The sequence below is a fragment of the Anopheles nili genome, chromosome 3 (genome assembly GCF_943737925.1).
Source record: "Anopheles nili chromosome 3, idAnoNiliSN_F5_01, whole genome shotgun sequence".
Taxonomy (NCBI): Eukaryota; Metazoa; Arthropoda; class Insecta; order Diptera; family Culicidae; genus Anopheles; species Anopheles nili.
The window spans coordinates 53,887,780-53,903,765 of NC_071292.1; the positions used below are offsets into that span (position 1 = coordinate 53,887,780).

At 51.1% G+C, this 15,986-nt stretch overlaps 1 protein-coding gene across 1 annotated transcript in view; it reads left to right on the top strand.

Annotated features, from left to right (window-relative positions):
* LOC128724611 (collagen alpha-1(XVIII) chain) overlaps positions 1-15,986 on the top strand; it is a 185,058-nt gene that overhangs the window by 146,415 nt on the left and 22,657 nt on the right. Inside the window, exons 6-16 of the mRNA XM_053818333.1 lie at positions 4,178-4,411; positions 4,598-4,612; positions 4,704-4,865; positions 4,992-5,183; positions 5,378-5,407; positions 7,731-7,895; positions 9,144-9,548; positions 10,771-10,884; positions 11,150-11,218; positions 15,056-15,305; positions 15,624-15,701. Coding sequence (XP_053674308.1) covers positions 4,178-4,411; positions 4,598-4,612; positions 4,704-4,865; positions 4,992-5,183; positions 5,378-5,407; positions 7,731-7,895; positions 9,144-9,548; positions 10,771-10,884; positions 11,150-11,218; positions 15,056-15,305; positions 15,624-15,701 — 1,714 coding nt within the window. The remainder of the gene's footprint in view (positions 1-4,177; positions 4,412-4,597; positions 4,613-4,703; positions 4,866-4,991; positions 5,184-5,377; positions 5,408-7,730; positions 7,896-9,143; positions 9,549-10,770; positions 10,885-11,149; positions 11,219-15,055; positions 15,306-15,623; positions 15,702-15,986) is intronic.

Genomic DNA, 15,986 nt, shown 5'->3' on the forward strand with positions numbered 1-15,986 from the left:
TCCGAGTGGATTATGATGCAAGCTGCTTTGTAGGATAGCTGTCTAAGACATAATACCAGCTCTTTACAATGTCCTTTGACTTCAATGCACGTGGGTCTGTGAGCTGGAGTTTATTCGATGGGATGGCACAAAAAAATGGAACTCCTTCACACACAATGTTACCAGCAGCGTGAACAATTTCTCTTGCGTGCCACTAGTCCCTTCGCGCGCACGTGCGGGTTTCCTTCTATCACCTGCGTTTTGTACGAGTTCACCACAAAAGTGGCAAGAGTGGCACAGAAAAATATGACACTCCGACCCGGGAAGCTCAATTGTGACGCGCTCTTCCGGCTGCTCGGCAGCTCGCAAGACTCTGCTTCTGTGGTTGCGAACACCGAGGACCGAAAACTACCGGGAAAAGCGACGACATATGCGCCCGACTGAAGCTGGGGAGATATTCCCGGTCGTGAACTGATCCCGCTTTGGGCCCGCCCGGAGAGATGTAGAGAACACACACGTGCATAAATGGATGCGGTCGGAAGTTGCGCTTCATACATTAAATAAGTAGTTTTCCGTGGTCCCGGTGACCGAGCGCCGCCACCGGGCGAAGGATAATCCTTTTCGCTTTTCTCGCACGATCGCCGAGAAAAATGTGCGGTTTTTCGTTCGACCCACGGGACCGAAAGTTCCCGAGAACCAGCCCGCCCGCCCGGGTGTGTGGTGGCCATTGCGGAAAAAAGCACTCTCTACGCCACTCCAAGTGTCTGAAATGGGAAGAAATTAAATTAACAAGTTTATTGTCCCATGCGGGCGGGTGGGTTTAATTAACTTATTTCAACACACTTACCCGTCCGGCACGCTAACTAACGGTGCGAAGACGTTAGCATAAGTGTTGACAAGTGTTGGGAGCGTTCCGGCGTGAATCCGGAGGGCTTTCCGGTAAGCAACCGCATCCTCGCGGGAAGAATTTCCGAGCAGCTGTTCGGCCGCGAAAGGGCCCGGATCATCGTGTGGCCTAAGGTTACGATCCTACCCCCCAAGCAACCCAGGGACAGCAGAATGTTCGTTCGGTGCCACTCCTAAGGGTAATTCAAGACCCTCTGACCGGTGGGTTGGTCCGTTGTTTGTTGTGCATGCCAGATTTGAGCGCCACGTCCCGAAGTACCTCGATCAACGGTAATGGCATTACCGCCAGTAACGTAGAGTGGCAAAACTTTCGGCTAGATTGCACCGTGCCCTAATTCCACGATTATCCCAGGGGAGGAGGCCGTTGCGAGTGTCCTTACTAAACGTCCTTTTGCCACCGAGCGATGATTCAATTCGAGCGATTCGCGCACGGCGAACAAAAATTCGCCCAAAACGCCGTTCATCCATAACCTGCCGCCTGGAGCGGGTGGGAGTCCATCCTTTGAGTGTCGTTCCGCTCGGGAGCTTACGAGGGCCAAAGCCCAACGGTGGCTCGTTGTCAATTTGCTGACGAACTTTTAATTATTCTTCAACAAATATTTGAACGTTCACGTCCGAGTGGCGCGACAGCGGCGACGGACGAATGATCACAGGATCTTGGTTGGCTTTTGTTGGAGTCGTCACCGTTTCCAAGAAACCACTGCTTCAAGAAAAGCGTCCTTTCAGAAAACGCGGCCCCACGGAACCATCGGAGATATTTCATCACCCACGCTCCCGATATCGCGACCCCCCTTCTGGAAGCGATGAAGATATTTTCAATTTTTCGTCCCTTCATCTTGTGCTGCGATCGGTAGCGACGCGAAAGGACCCATCTCGCCGTAGCCGTACAAGAAGAAAGGAGTCGAGCGCAGAAAGCGAGCGGGATTTTTAATTGCCAATTCTTGTACCCATCCTTGTCCTTGTGCGCGCGGTACGGCAACAACCGCCATGCCGGTGGTATTATCCTTCCAAACACACTTGCTGCTGGACGCTGGGATTTTAATTTGTTCCGTAGCGTTTTACTATCCATTCGCCGCCCCATCGACCGACCGTACGCGCCTTACAATCCGGTCCCCCGGGCTATGTGTACCATTCTTGCTTCAATATATCTGCACCGAGACCGGGCACTTTCTTAATTTTCTCTTGGCCGAGCGGCGCAAAGCAGCGCATTAAACCCATAATCCAATGGATTTGGGTGTTCTGAAAAGAAACAGGACATCCTTGCTCGCACCGGCACGGCGCATGGCTTGCTATCGTCACACGAAACAAAACCGATCCTGTGTCCTGAAACGATATCCTTCGGGTGGGCTGTTCCCTGGCTGTTCCATGAAACGGGAGTGGGCCGTCTTTACTGTTGATATCTCGATGTCCTTGCCAGTGTCGTGTGTTTTTTGTTTGGCTCTGTCTCAAGGCTCTCCGCTCGGGTTCCTCCCAAGGACGACGGCCAGTGTCGCTTCCGCATTCCCGGCCAATAATTTCTCACTCGTTCCGTTGGTGAAGCGTGTAGTAGGGCTGGCAAAAAAAAGGACACCGAGCGGCTATCCACCAAGGCAAAAGCCAGACGGCGGATCCCTTGGGCAAGGACTCTCCCCCCCTAAACTGCATACCAATGAAGAGGAAAAAAGAGAACAGCTCACCCACCGCCTGAGCTGGGCCGCAAGGGCTGCAGAATGTGGTGTGTTTTTTTTTCTCCGCTCCCTAAGCTATTTAAATTTATTGGAGCGTTAATGTTTTGCTTTTCATGTTCCCTGTTGCGACACGGTTACAGAAATGTTCCTTCGGCTCGGGGGAGTTTTTTTTTTCTCTTTCTATTATTGTTTTCGTTATCCATTTTTCTTCGCGGTCCTTCTGCTGCCTTAGCTTGTGAAGCTTTTAAGGGTGGATTGTTTTTTTTTTTTTTTTCGAAAACAAAAAGGATGGATATCGACGCGAAGCTTAACTGGCAGCTTATACGGTGAGAATTTGCCGCTCATTAAGGCATTTTTAAGCACCCGAAGCATGGGAAAGGATGAAGCTATCGGTCGGATTAGCGAGGAATGCTCTTCCTTCCTGGAAGGAAAACGCTTGGAATCTCAAATAGCGCACTCCTCTCAAGCCGGGTTTAGTGTTGCCGCTTCGGGGCTTGGCCTCGTTTGTTCGTTCGCTCGCAAAAGTATCCTGCACGAGGGCCAAAATGCACGTCATTACGATGATTTATTCGCGAATACAAACTATTTATTTAGCACATCAAAGTCGTGATCCTTAACGATGGGTCGTTTCCCATTAGCACCCGTTTTGCCGTTCAATCGCAATCGCAAACGGAGGCGCCTTTCGGTGGAGAAACACGCCACTAAAATGAATAGAAATTGTAATCTCATTTCAATCCTCTCCTTCTTAACGCGCGACATTCGTCCGTCCAGAAGCCGACCCCAAATCAATGCCCAATCAGTAGCGCACAATCGTTGCCCATTTATTCGGTGGCACCCGACCCATGGGAGGCCTTCTCCACAAAACGGCCCGGAATGAGGATCAAACAGCACCCAATCAGCTGAAAATGATTGACTAATCAGCATAAATTAAGCGGAACCTTTTGCCATGAGCGGGACCAACTCGCAACAGCACACGCTACCAAACCGTGTAACACGCACACTTACCCACGCACAAGTCCACGCAAAGGCGGCAAGTGTTTCAAAACTCACACCACAAACAACGCAACTTCTTCGATTGAATGATTTTTGGAAGAAATTCACCTCCCCAGCACAGGCGGGGCCGCTTCGCTTCGAAAGCAATTATCGAGCCCCTTTCCGCATGAGAACGAGCCTTAGACCGGTCGGTCACCGCTTGCTTTGATTGCGAAAAGGGCGAAAGTTTTTCCTCGAATCTCGAACACAAAATGGCGACCTTTCGCAACCGTGAACGATTAATCGCGTCGGCTAATTACGCTAATCCCGCTCATCTGCCCAATCGACCGAAAACGATAAACGATGGCGGGACCTACGCCCACGCTATACGAGCCCGTTTCAACGGGCGCAACGAATTTCTTCCGGCGCGAGGACCCTGTGAAAAACCCTAAAAATAACCTTTTTTGATTTCTAATTTTGTCCGCGCGAGCCGATAATGGCGAGCGCGCGCTCGCGCCCGCTTGACTTCCGTGCTTGGGTTCTTTTGGGTGATTGGGGCGGAGGTGATCGCGTTAAAATTAACACCATTTTGCACTTTTTCTCCTTTCGAGTCGATACTTAATCCAGGGTTTTCGTCCTTTTTCTCCACACAGCAAAGCGGCGACGACGATGGATTCAATGAGCCGCCGATGATATCGCCACCACCGCCTGATTACGGCTACCGGATGAAGGGCGACAAGGGCGAACGGGGCGTGAAGGGGGAGAGCATCCGGGGGCCACCCGGACCACCGGGTCCACAGGGACCGCCGGGTCCACCAGGACCACCGGGGGCGGCCGGACCCAAGGGAGGCGGATACTTCGACAGCGATGGATCCGGCGATGAGTTGGTAAGCGAGAACCTTCCGGCGAGAAGCTCCCGTTGATTCGGGTTCGCTTTCGAAACGCCGCCGTCCTTGGTGTGGCAGCTTATCTAATGCGCTTGTACACTTTGGTGTCGGTTATTCTAATGCTTTCTTCCCACGCTAACAAACCCATCTATTGGAAATAACGCAATCGCAATCGCAAACACACAGAAACGCCTGTCTCAGGTAAGGCATCCGGTGACGGTCGTAGCGCTTGTTTAAGTGTCCGCAACAGGGTCATCGAATCGACACTAATGTCTCATTCTCTTCTTTCCAGCTCTACGACACCCTGCCGAACCGGAAACACGGAGGACAGTGCTATTGCAATGCATCGCTCATCATCGAGGAGCTAAAGATGGACAGCAAACTGCGCGAGTATCTTCGCGGCCCTCAGGGCATGCCCGGCAAAGAGGGAAAGACAGGATCCCCCGGTCTAACGGTAAGCTCGGAACGGTCCAGCTCGGAACGATCGATAGTCCTTTTTTGTCCCCAGCATCTTATCCCCTTGGGGAAGGGGTTTTGATTTTGAAAAATAACGCTTATTGCTTATCTCTCGCTCCCGCAGGGCGTCACTGGTGCGCAAGGTGAACGTGGTGCTTCCGGCCCGAAGGGCGATAAGGGAGACCGCGGCGACCAGGGCGCTGCCGGACCGGAGGGCCTCCAAGGAAGCAAGGGGGAACCGGGGCTGGATGGGGCACCCGGCGTACCGGGCCCTTCCGGACCACCGGGACCTCCGGGTCTTCCCGAGAACTACGATGTAAGTATCACTTCGAATCGGCCAGTATCCACATTTTATCCTGTTACCGCGTTTAATCAGCTGCTAACAAAACCCCTAACCAAACGAAAGCTTACCTTTCAGCGAGTCACTAACACACCAGTTGTTTCTATCTCTTTTCTGTCTGTTGTTTTGTTCTACCATAACGTGTTTTTTTTGTAACCGACTATTTCTAGACTAATTGGAATCCATCGCGGATGTTCAAGGTATAACCGCCGGGGATATGGGTGTATGCGTATATTTTCAGCTCTCACTAGAATGTCCTTTATTTGTTTCCTTTCCCAACCGCTGGTGCGCGAACTGTGAAATATCGCGTTGTTTAATGTTGTCCCCGTTCAGGAAACAGCCCACTGGTTTTAACGAATCAGAACGAAACAATAACAGCTCCGTGCGGATTGATACCTCCGGTGGACGTTGAATGCGACTCATTTCACTCTAGCCGGTTCTTTTGCCGGGTGCCGGTGCGAAAAGCGCACGCTAGCGCTCACCCGAAAACGATTCGTCGACCAGCTTCAACCGATGCGGTAAAGAGCAAGTTTCCTATAAACACCGGCAAACCGATAAACTTTCCCTATCCGGTGCGAATTTGTGAGTGAATGGAAACTTTCGCCACGGTGCAGCACGGGGTAGTCAACGCACGGACTCTTCTTGTTTGAGGATGAAATTTAATTTGTGGCTAAAGGACCGTAAGCAAACTTTTAAAAAGAGCGAGCAACTGTTTCCCCGCGCTAGCGAGTTGCCTGTAATTAAATACCGGGGTGTGCGGTGCGTGTCTGTATCCGAAATCCCGGCGTAATACAACCTTCACACGGTGCAGCATACGATAAGCAGAGCCAGCAGCATGCCGACGTATCCGAGGCGGTATCTTTGACACCGGAGCAATAGAGAAGGTGTAACACCATAAATGCCATCATCTCCCCTGCACACAACGTGCACCGCGTGATAGTTAAGCTGGCGGAACAACCTCCACCGTGAAGGTGGCAAAGACAAACCCAACCGGAACTGGAATATGACAAATCCAATTTCATTCAATTTGTGCCTTTTTATTTATTCAACACACTTGCCCGCGTCCCGTTCGTCTCGAAGTACATGAAACGCTCGCTAGTTGCCGGCATCAACGGCCCTGCACACCTGCACACACGTGCCGGAATCCTTTTGACGGATGAGCAAAAGTTGTCGAGGAACAATTGTGTAATCTAAAGCCGGAGCAAAGTGTAGAAAAACACACAACCGGCGTCGTCGTGTAGCAATCAAAGCAACCGGTGCCGTCGGGCCAGCGTTGCCAAGCGAGAAGTGTTGTGTATGTGCGCTACAATAAAACATTATTTATGAGAAGGATACGCTACGTGGGAGTATGTGGGTGTGTGTATGTGTACGAGAAAAAAAAGAGTAGGTGTGAGCCAGTGTTTTGCTACCGGATGCCGGAAGGGGTGATAAAGACACAGCTTGCCCCGACGACGACACAATCGACGATGGCACAACGGAACAAGGGAGATTGAAAAATGGCTGCTAGGACACGGTGCCGCAATCAACACACAGATTCTGCAGGCAATATCCTCGCCTATTGTTCTACATTGTAGCGGAAAATCTGCTCGCAAGGGATGGGTTGAAGCGCCCACACAACGGTGTACATTCGACCAAAAAAAACAAAAAAAAGCGAAACAAAACAATATAAAAACGTCACCTTTTGCTACCGAAACAACGGCGAGGCGAAATCTACGTCTGGAACCAACGAACAGGCCGGCTCGAAGTGAATGAAAAATCGGCGCAAAACTTCCCGTTCCGGGGGAAATTTATAGAAAGTAGTAGTGTGTCCGCTTTGAGGTGCGCGCTCTCCGGCTGTCTGTTTGAACTTTGGACAAAATTACATTTCTTCGTCGTTTTTTTCACCCCTGCGCTGTCCACCGTTTGCTGCGAGAGAAGGCCTAACAACTGTGAGGGCTTCTTGACCCGGTCAAAGAACATTCGCTTAACCTTTACGGAGCATCGCAGGTTGTAGGGCGCGAAAACAATTCCAAAATCGGAAGGGTACGAAAAGGCCTTCCGTGGACGGTGTTGTGTTTTCGTTTCATCTTTTTCAATGTCTTTTTTTTCTCCTTTCTCGTCCCATCTCGTTTTGGAGGAACTCTTTTGTCGCTTTATGCCGTGTTCTTTCTCCCGGCGTACAGCCACGACCCACTTCACGGCAGAAGGGCAAAAGTTTGTCATTGTGTTTTGTCTACTTCAAACTTGAGCCGCGCACCGTGCTCTTTTCGTTTCTCCTTAATTTTCCACCGAACCTCGGCGAGAAAGTAGCAAAACGAAAGGGGTACGCGGTGGTTTCGCATCCACTTTCGGCTCGCGTTTCTTTTGTGGGACCCCAAAGCAACTTCTGGCCACCCTCGAATTCCGGCGACTGTCGTTTTATTGAAAGTTGCAATCAATAGTGCGCTGCGATTCTAACCGGGACAAAAATCTTTCTTCTTCTTCTCCTTCTGCTCTCTTTTTCTTCCATTACCTTTCCCTTGTCGTCGTCGTTGTCCTCCTCAGGAGTCCATGCTGGGAGCACCGATCCAGGGAATGCGCGGTGGATCACCGGGACTAAAGGGCGAACCGGGCGAGAAAGGCGAGATTGGATTCCCCGGCGAGAAGGGCGAACACGGCACCAAAGGTGACCGCGGTGATCCGGGTCTGACAGGTGCCAAAGGCGAAAGGGTACGAACGAAGTCAAAGGAAAACCTCCGCGGCGGAATCACCATGCCACGAGCATCGGTGTTTTCTGTCGATTTTTGTTTTTTTTTCGAGTCTGTAGTTTTATTTAGTAGTAGCTCGATCGATTTATGCTTTATTTTTTTTCTCTTTTCCGTTGCACCGATCAATTTGTGCACTGATTCGAGTTTGATTTAATGATCGTGTTCGCTCCGGTGATACCACCGACGGCACGTAGCACCGATATCCTTTTTGTAGCGACGTTTGCGAGTGCGTGTGTGTGCGAGTGTCTGTGTGCTAGTTTTCATTTGCATTTCCCGCGTTCGTGTGGCCTGTTTCCACCATTTTCCCTGCGCTGCGTAGAAGTGGAAAATCGCTTCAACTGTCTCCAAGGATATGACTTTTTCTTGTATCCCTGCGCGACACTCACCCCACGCGCCTCGTTTTGGCATGAAATTTTATTCATTCCCGCAACATCTTCATTAGCTCCGGTGATGCCGCGACTGTTTCACGAAATAAAAAGAAAGTTGAAACGAAATTCTCTCCCGACCCCCTTCCAAGCACATTCCGGAATGTCACCGAGCGTCAACCTTCCGGTGTGGTTGCGAAAGAGGAGGTGGAGGTTGATGACAAAACAACGGCCGCACCGCACCGAGGAAAACATCTTGACCTTCACGCCAGTCGCTTGCCAGCACCGGAATGGCAAGCGCGAATGTGGAGGCCTGTGGAAAAAGTTTTTTGCTTGCAAATGCTGTGTTGTTATATATTTTAACGACGTTGTTTTGCGTTATGGGCTGGCACCAGGCGAAGAAGAGAAGCAGCAGCAGCAGCAGCAAAAAAGCACCTCCTGCGGGAATTTAAAGCGTTCAGGGCCGCCGCCAGGGTGTTAGGAGCGTGATTAAGCGATGAAAATTGGAGAAAGTTCGGAAGCTAGGAGTGAAACGAAAATATGATTTCAGCACGAAGAAACAAACATATCCTTTGGCAATTAAACTTTCGTATCCGGCTTCCGTGCGTTAGCTATGTCGAGGTGGTCATGTTTGGGGAAGTTGAATGTAAAATGGCTCTTATCGTGCTCGTCTCATTCGCGCATGTTTGTGTATATTTAAAGCATGTTTTATATATTTTATTCTTTTGATTTTAATTAACCCATACTAACCGTAAAGGTAGCTGTTTTTTTATTCTGCATGTGTTTTTGATACCAATTGAAGCAAGTTCCTCCTACGTTATTAATCGAACGTCATTCCGATACAGGGTCATCAGGGGGCGCACGGACAGATGGGCCCTAAAGGGCCCTCCGGAACACCGGGCATCCCCGGTCTTCCCGGCCAAACGGGCGCTTCCGGTCCGAAGGGTGAAAAGGGCAACACCGGAGAAGCCGGCCCACCGGGACCAGCCGGACCGGCGGGCACGGTTATCCACATGGACGGAGGTAAGAACGGAACGAAGGACTGCCAGTGCCAGGCGGGTCCTCCCGGTCCACCCGGACTTCGCGGACCATCCGGATACGATGGTGCGCCCGGGCTTCCGGGCGAAACGGGACTTCCGGGACATCCGGGGCTGCCCGGGGACAAGGGCGAACGTGGGCTTCCGGGTCTAAAGGGCGAGAAAGGACCCGAGTTCATCATCAACGAAAATGCCGCGTTTAACTCCTCGAGGGTAAGTAGCCTTCCATTAACGCGCCCATCTCCCCCTTTTAAAGTTTCCTTTTTTTTCTGTATGTGTGAGGTGGCCGGGAGTTCGTCCCGGTTGCGACCCGGTTGCACGAAGAACGCGCGCGCATAAATCACAAACCGTGCTACCGTAAGTTGCTCACCGGTCCCTTTCCGGGGGCGCAACATTATTGGACAATTTATGTGACATCATTCACATTCTCGTGACACGGTGGGGCGGAACGGGTGGAAAGAAATCTGGAAGCATTTCAACTACCGCCCGCAGCCGATCGCGTCCTGGTCAGAGCGCGCAACTAGCGCGAACTTGCCAGCGCATGCAAACGAGACGATTCCAGCAAACGCCCTCTGGTTTGCTGAAAAAAAAAACAAAGATCTCCCCCAGCTTACATGCCAGCAAAACGAATCGGGGGAGATGCTCGGCGTTTCAAACAAAAGCATCCTTCCGTGCTGCGGCCATCCCGGCAGCAAGCGAGATCCCATTTTTGTCGGGGAATGTTGCCGAGCTCCTGCCACACACCGTGTGCTACCCGTTTCTTTCCGAACTCATCTATTTGTCCATCTCATCACCAACTAGCTGGCGAGCGTAAAGCGAACGGAGTTCCAGTTGCAGTTTGTACTTTATTAGCTTCCTAACATTGTTCCCAGCCGGTGATGGTCTCGCCGGAAGCTCCGGACCGTTCGTGTCCCGTAAATGCATTGTCTGCATTCATACGTGAATGGTGGTGAGAGAGAGAGAGAGAGAGAGAGAGAGAGAGAGAGAGCGAGAGAGTGAGGGAGCATAAAAAAGAAGCGTTTCCAGCTTCCGGAGGAAAAAAAACGCCGCTCAGAGGCACACAATATGCACATTCTTGCCCGTACACAATTTCACCCATTTATAGCATTTCATAACGTTGCCGCTCCAACCCCGCAACGCTGCACGATGCGATGCAGGCGCAACAAAGCAGACATCCAGAAATGGGGTTGAAAAAATGTTTGCTGAATGAAGCATTGCACAATGCTCCAGCGTACAGAAACCGTACCGCATGGCCACCGGTAGAGAGGGCTAATTTTCGACAATTTAAACCGCATTACACTTACGCGCGCGCGCGTGTTCTCTGTGAAACCGATCGACCACCTGCCACGGAAATCTTTTGCTTTCATTTTCGAGAGATTAACAGAACAAAATGCGTATGCTAACGTGTCGATTTTTCGTTCCCATTTCGCAACAGGCAAACAAAGGCGACAAGGGCGAACGGGGACAGCGTGGACGCCGGGGAAAAACGGGCTCACCGGGACCGATCGGACCGCCGGGAAAAGCTGGCGGCTTGGGCGAAACGTGGCCGGTAAGTACGACCGTAAGCCGTAATAAATAGCGAACACTGGGTTTCCGGTACAGAGATTAGCGGAAACCCAACGTTCGGCGCCTGACCTTCCGGAGGCTTTTAAGACCGAAGGAAAGCCGTGTGGAAAGTCGGGCTACGAACACCACGCGTTCCCGTTAACGGGGTTTGTCGAGGTGTGTTGAGGCGAAAACCAGCACCAACACCCCGTGGCAAAGCTCATTAGTGCGCGCTTTTATCGTTTTATCCACTTTTTTCTCTCTCTCAGGGACGACCCGGACCGAAAGGAGATCAAGGACTTAAAGGCGAAAAGGGTGACAGCGTTGCACTGCGAGGAGTAAGTATTGGGAAGTCGGTCCTTACGGGAACAAAGACGCAGATTGATACCCTTGTTTGCTGATTTCATTTGAAGGATGTCTGTATTTCATCGGTCACTTTTTGGAATCGTTCAAATGACAATATCAACAGCAAATTGATCGCAGTTGTGCCGTATGTTCGCAAAAAAAAACAGTTCTTATTCACAGTCCTGTCGTTTCTAAGAACATTCATTATCGTACCAACACCATGTTCGGCAGTAATTTAGTACCATCCGGCTCTACATTTTCATTAGAACAAGGGTAATGTGCTTGGTCACGAGAACAATTCCAGTTCTAAGTGATACCACAATTCGCTCATACAGCGCACTTTGGCTTCCAAGAAACAAACGCTATGTCGCTGCTTCCTTCACAACAATTGCACTCTAATAAAGCCATCCAGGAATGCAAGGCTCTGCTCTGACAAGCTTCTGTATTACAATGCTTAGGTTACCACCGACGCACACCGCCGTGCAGGGAGCAAAGCATTCGTGGAACGCACGGCATCATGCTATGCCTGGCTTCCTAACGCGCTCCTAACGTCATTGAATCAGGAGCTTTTCACTTCACCGTACCATAAAGCGTATTACGCTGGCGTCGGTAGAAAGTGGTGGGGCTCCTATTGCGTAAGCTGTGTCGACTTACGTGTGTCGCAAAACTTTATCCCACACCCTCGCTGATAATGCAACCCAAACGGTTGCTACTGTCGGCAACTCGACACGACGCCCGTTCACCACCCAGTACTCGGGCACTTGACACCGGCCACAGCGCAGGGGGCGAGGTTGTTGGCCCCGCACAATGAGACTCACAAAGGAGGGGGGGAGGGCCACTTAATTAATCATGACTTTTTAAAACTGACCGACCGCATGGTTGAGAAAATTTTCGAAACGAAAGTTTATCGTACCCTGCGTCGTCGTCAGTCCGGTCAGACCTGACAGCTCTCGTAATGGATGAGTTTGGGTTAATTTTTTCACCGAGCTCCGTTCCCACGACGACAGTTTCACTTGGCCTCCGCGGGTTCCTTTCGGATTGTGTTTTTTTTTGTTTCTTTTTTGCGCTATATGTACTCCTCACACATATACCTTGCTCAAGCGCCGTCCAAAAGGAAAACGATATAATCTTACATCCTACTGGAAACGGCAATCAATGCCACTTGCCACCCACCACCCCCAAAAGCCCGCGTGTTTGGTGAAACTTTCGCTTCACGCCGTCGCCTAAGGACGTCCCACAAATCAACCGAGCTTTCCATGCGGCCACGGTTCGAGCGAGAAATCAAGGCTCACACAGCACCAGCTTTGGTTCGTGTCCCGCGCGTCCTCGAAAGACTGACCCTCCTGGCAACCGTAACGCCAAACCCGCGCGCGGGCATGCGCTAAATCAGTGGAAAAACTTCCACCTCAACACTTTCACGCTGAAAACCTGCCGTCGTCCTTTCGCGCAACGGGGGCGATAATTTTTCTTCCCATCGGACAAGCTCCCCGGACAGCCCTCGGGGGTAGTTCTCGGGACTGCACGCAAGCACAACCCGACCGTGCAGAAGCTCCCGATGCACGGTAAAACCTCCGTCTCTCCCACCCCAAAACCCGTTGGTGATGAAGAAGAAAAAGAACGCTATCCTACGAGCACCGGGGCATCCTTGGACGATCGCGGGAACGCCGAACAGCCGGCAGGAGGGAAAACATTTTCCAAGCAAAGCGAAGCGAACATTCCTGAAATCGCTACCGTTTCTAGGTCATAAATTTTCCATCCTAAATGCCAGTCCACGCAGAGTCACACTGGGACCGGTGTCGGCGATCGTGGGGCCAGTTGGCCAACCACGCCAGCCAGCCGGCGATGCATTATCCTTGGCATGGTGGGACGATTATTTGAATCGCTTCTCTGGCCGCGTTTCAGCGTGCCCGAGTTTTGCTCCACTTATTTGCCTTCGCTTGTTTTATTCACCGCGAGACAGAAAGAGAGAGAGAACGAGAGAGAGAGAAAAAAATCTGCCAACATCAACCCTTTTTTCACCACCCACCACCGTTTGAGCACTACAAATTTTGCAACATTTTCGAACCCCTCGCGAAGAAGATATTGTATGAGGATGTTTTGTTTTGGTTTTAGTTGTTTTCTCTTTCTTTCTCTCTCTCACTCACTCCGTTTGCCGCCTACTTCGTTTCAAGTTTTGACAACTCGCGAAGCACCACAAAGAGATCGTTTGTTGGACGAGAGGCCGCATAATTCATGTTCTGCTTAGCATTAAATTATCCTTTTCGTTCAAAGTGCTGGCCGGGGTAGAACCAGGGATAGAATAATCGCTCTCAGCGTCCGTAAATTTCAGACGTTTCGAACCTGTGCCGTCCTAGCGAGCGGTGGATCGATGTGCATTCGGTTCCGATCGGTTCATTAAAATGCTGAAATAATCGCAAGCTAACTGGTGTGGAAAATGCTCAGTTCCCAAGAACGAGCGAAGCTTATACTGCATTCGCCTTTTCCGTGCGCCATTCGAGCACCCAACCGGTATCCTGAACCGTCTTCCAGTCGTGGAAAGCTCCCATTGAGGGAGGAATCGATCGGTAACAAATTAATTTTACGAGCCACCTCCTTTTCGTCCACCGGCTCATCTTTTACACATGCTTAATTCACCAACCTCCCCTCGAAGGACTGCTTCATCCCGACGCTCTAGACAGTGAAGAGCGACCGCAGTTCCACCCACTGCCACTTCTTCTAGTGCTGGAGTGCTAAATGCCCACCTTCCCTGGTTGTGCAGCGTGTATTGTCACTTCACACCAGCAGAACTTGTCCGCACCACTATGTCTTGGCATTTTGCGCTCGAAAGTTTTCCCCGTCAGCTACTCGCCACTCGCCATACTCCGTGTCAGTCCTATGGCAGGGTGCTAAAGCTGTTTAGTAACAGCGGTGCCAGTCGAAATCTTGCCTGACACAGTTGCCTTCACTTGGAATGTGGTGTGCGCGCTATACGAGGCGCAGAACAGCCCAACCGGTGCTAGCTGCAAGAAGAAGTTAATGCACTCCATAAATAATGCATCACATAAAATTGGGAACGCTCATTCTCGTGGCACGCGAGCGGGAAGGTGTCCTTGTGGGGGTGGCGGGGGGGGGGGGGGGTTTCAGAGCAGCGCCACTTTACTTTCGACCTTTACACGATGCAAACACGGGCGGCTGTCGCGTGAAGACGCTTGCTTGCAGTTGGACTTGAACTTGCCCGGTACTCGGTACCCCCCGGTGACGCAAGCACCGTAGCGCGCGTTCTCATTTGTTCCATGTACATCCCACGCCTTCGCTAATGTAGGATTAACGAAGCAAATCTCGGGAGCGCACCCCTTCAGGACCGCACGTCACAGTCTCCACACTTGTCAACCGTTTTCCCGAGGGCTCATGCTTGGCAAGTGCTTCCTTCGGGGCTGGCAAGCATGACTTATACCGTGCAGTGGACGGCAGGTGTGCTCCCGCGAGCACACCACTTCATTTGCAGTTGCCATACTTGAGTTGAGCCGACCTAGACAAGGCCAACAACTTAGCCCCCACACACACCGGTGGGCGGTTGTGGCGATCCCACGCGAAGGTCCTTCGAGCGATGAATAAACAATGGGAAACTTTTTCCACTCCGGGAGCTTGTGTGTGCCCTTGGGCCCGTGGGTGTGTGTATGTTTTATTTTTCTGTTTCCAGTTTTCCCCATGTTTTGATCGCGGAGAACTGAAAGGGTGATGAAGCGTCGGGCTGAGATTAATGCGAGAGCCACTAGCTAGCCAGGGCTCTGTTAGCATGGATTAAGCACTTTCCTCACTCATTCTTATTCTGGTTCTCTCTTCCCATCCAGCCTAAAGGCGACAAAGGTGACCGTGGTGTGGATGGACGCGATGGACTGCCAGGTCCACCTGGGTTGCCAGCCGCCTCGGGTGACGGGGGCGTACAGTACATCCCGATGCCAGGACCTCCGGGACCTCCCGGGCAACCGGGACCGCCTGGTCCACCCGGGTTGTCCATCATTGGCGAGAAAGGCGAACCGGGTATGGATTCGCGTAGTCCTTTCTACAGTGAATCCCAGCACGGATTCTACGGTCGACAGGGTAAGTGAAGCAATGGGTCGCGTCTGATTGCGCCATGACACCGATCACTTCGTTCATCTCACGATACAAGTGCCTTCTCTGAAGGGCGGAAGTTTTTGCACATGCACTTTCATTATACACGAACACCATTAACGAAAATCATCTCTCTACCTTTCTCTCTCTCTTTGTCTATTCCTTGTTTTAACACAACTGCCCATTTGTCGCTATTGGAAACTAATAAACCATCAACAACTACACTATCCACCATGGGACACGAATCGCACAAATTAATCGCCAACTTACACGCGCCCGTTGCACTACTTTCCACTTTCCACAAAGGAGGCCGGTCCAGTTTGGACGAGCTGAAGGCCCTGCGAGAGCTGAAGCACCACAAGGACTTCGAAGACAGCACGCTCGGTAAAGCACACTTTGATCCTCGTTCGTTTCGTTCGATACAGTGGTGGTGGTTCTGCATTCCTTTCCCCGGGTTTCTCGATTCGGTTGCGTTATTCTCTTCTTTGGCACAATTCCTCGCACGCCGTTCATCTTTCTCTTTGATAATGAAGAGTGGTGTTTGCTTTTCAGCGTATTTTCACAGCACCCCACGCATCTCCGTAGAGAGGATTCATTAATGACGATTGAGTTCTAAGAAAAAGTTAATTGATATTCCACAGTTCCACGGTTGAGTTCTCTGTTTCATGC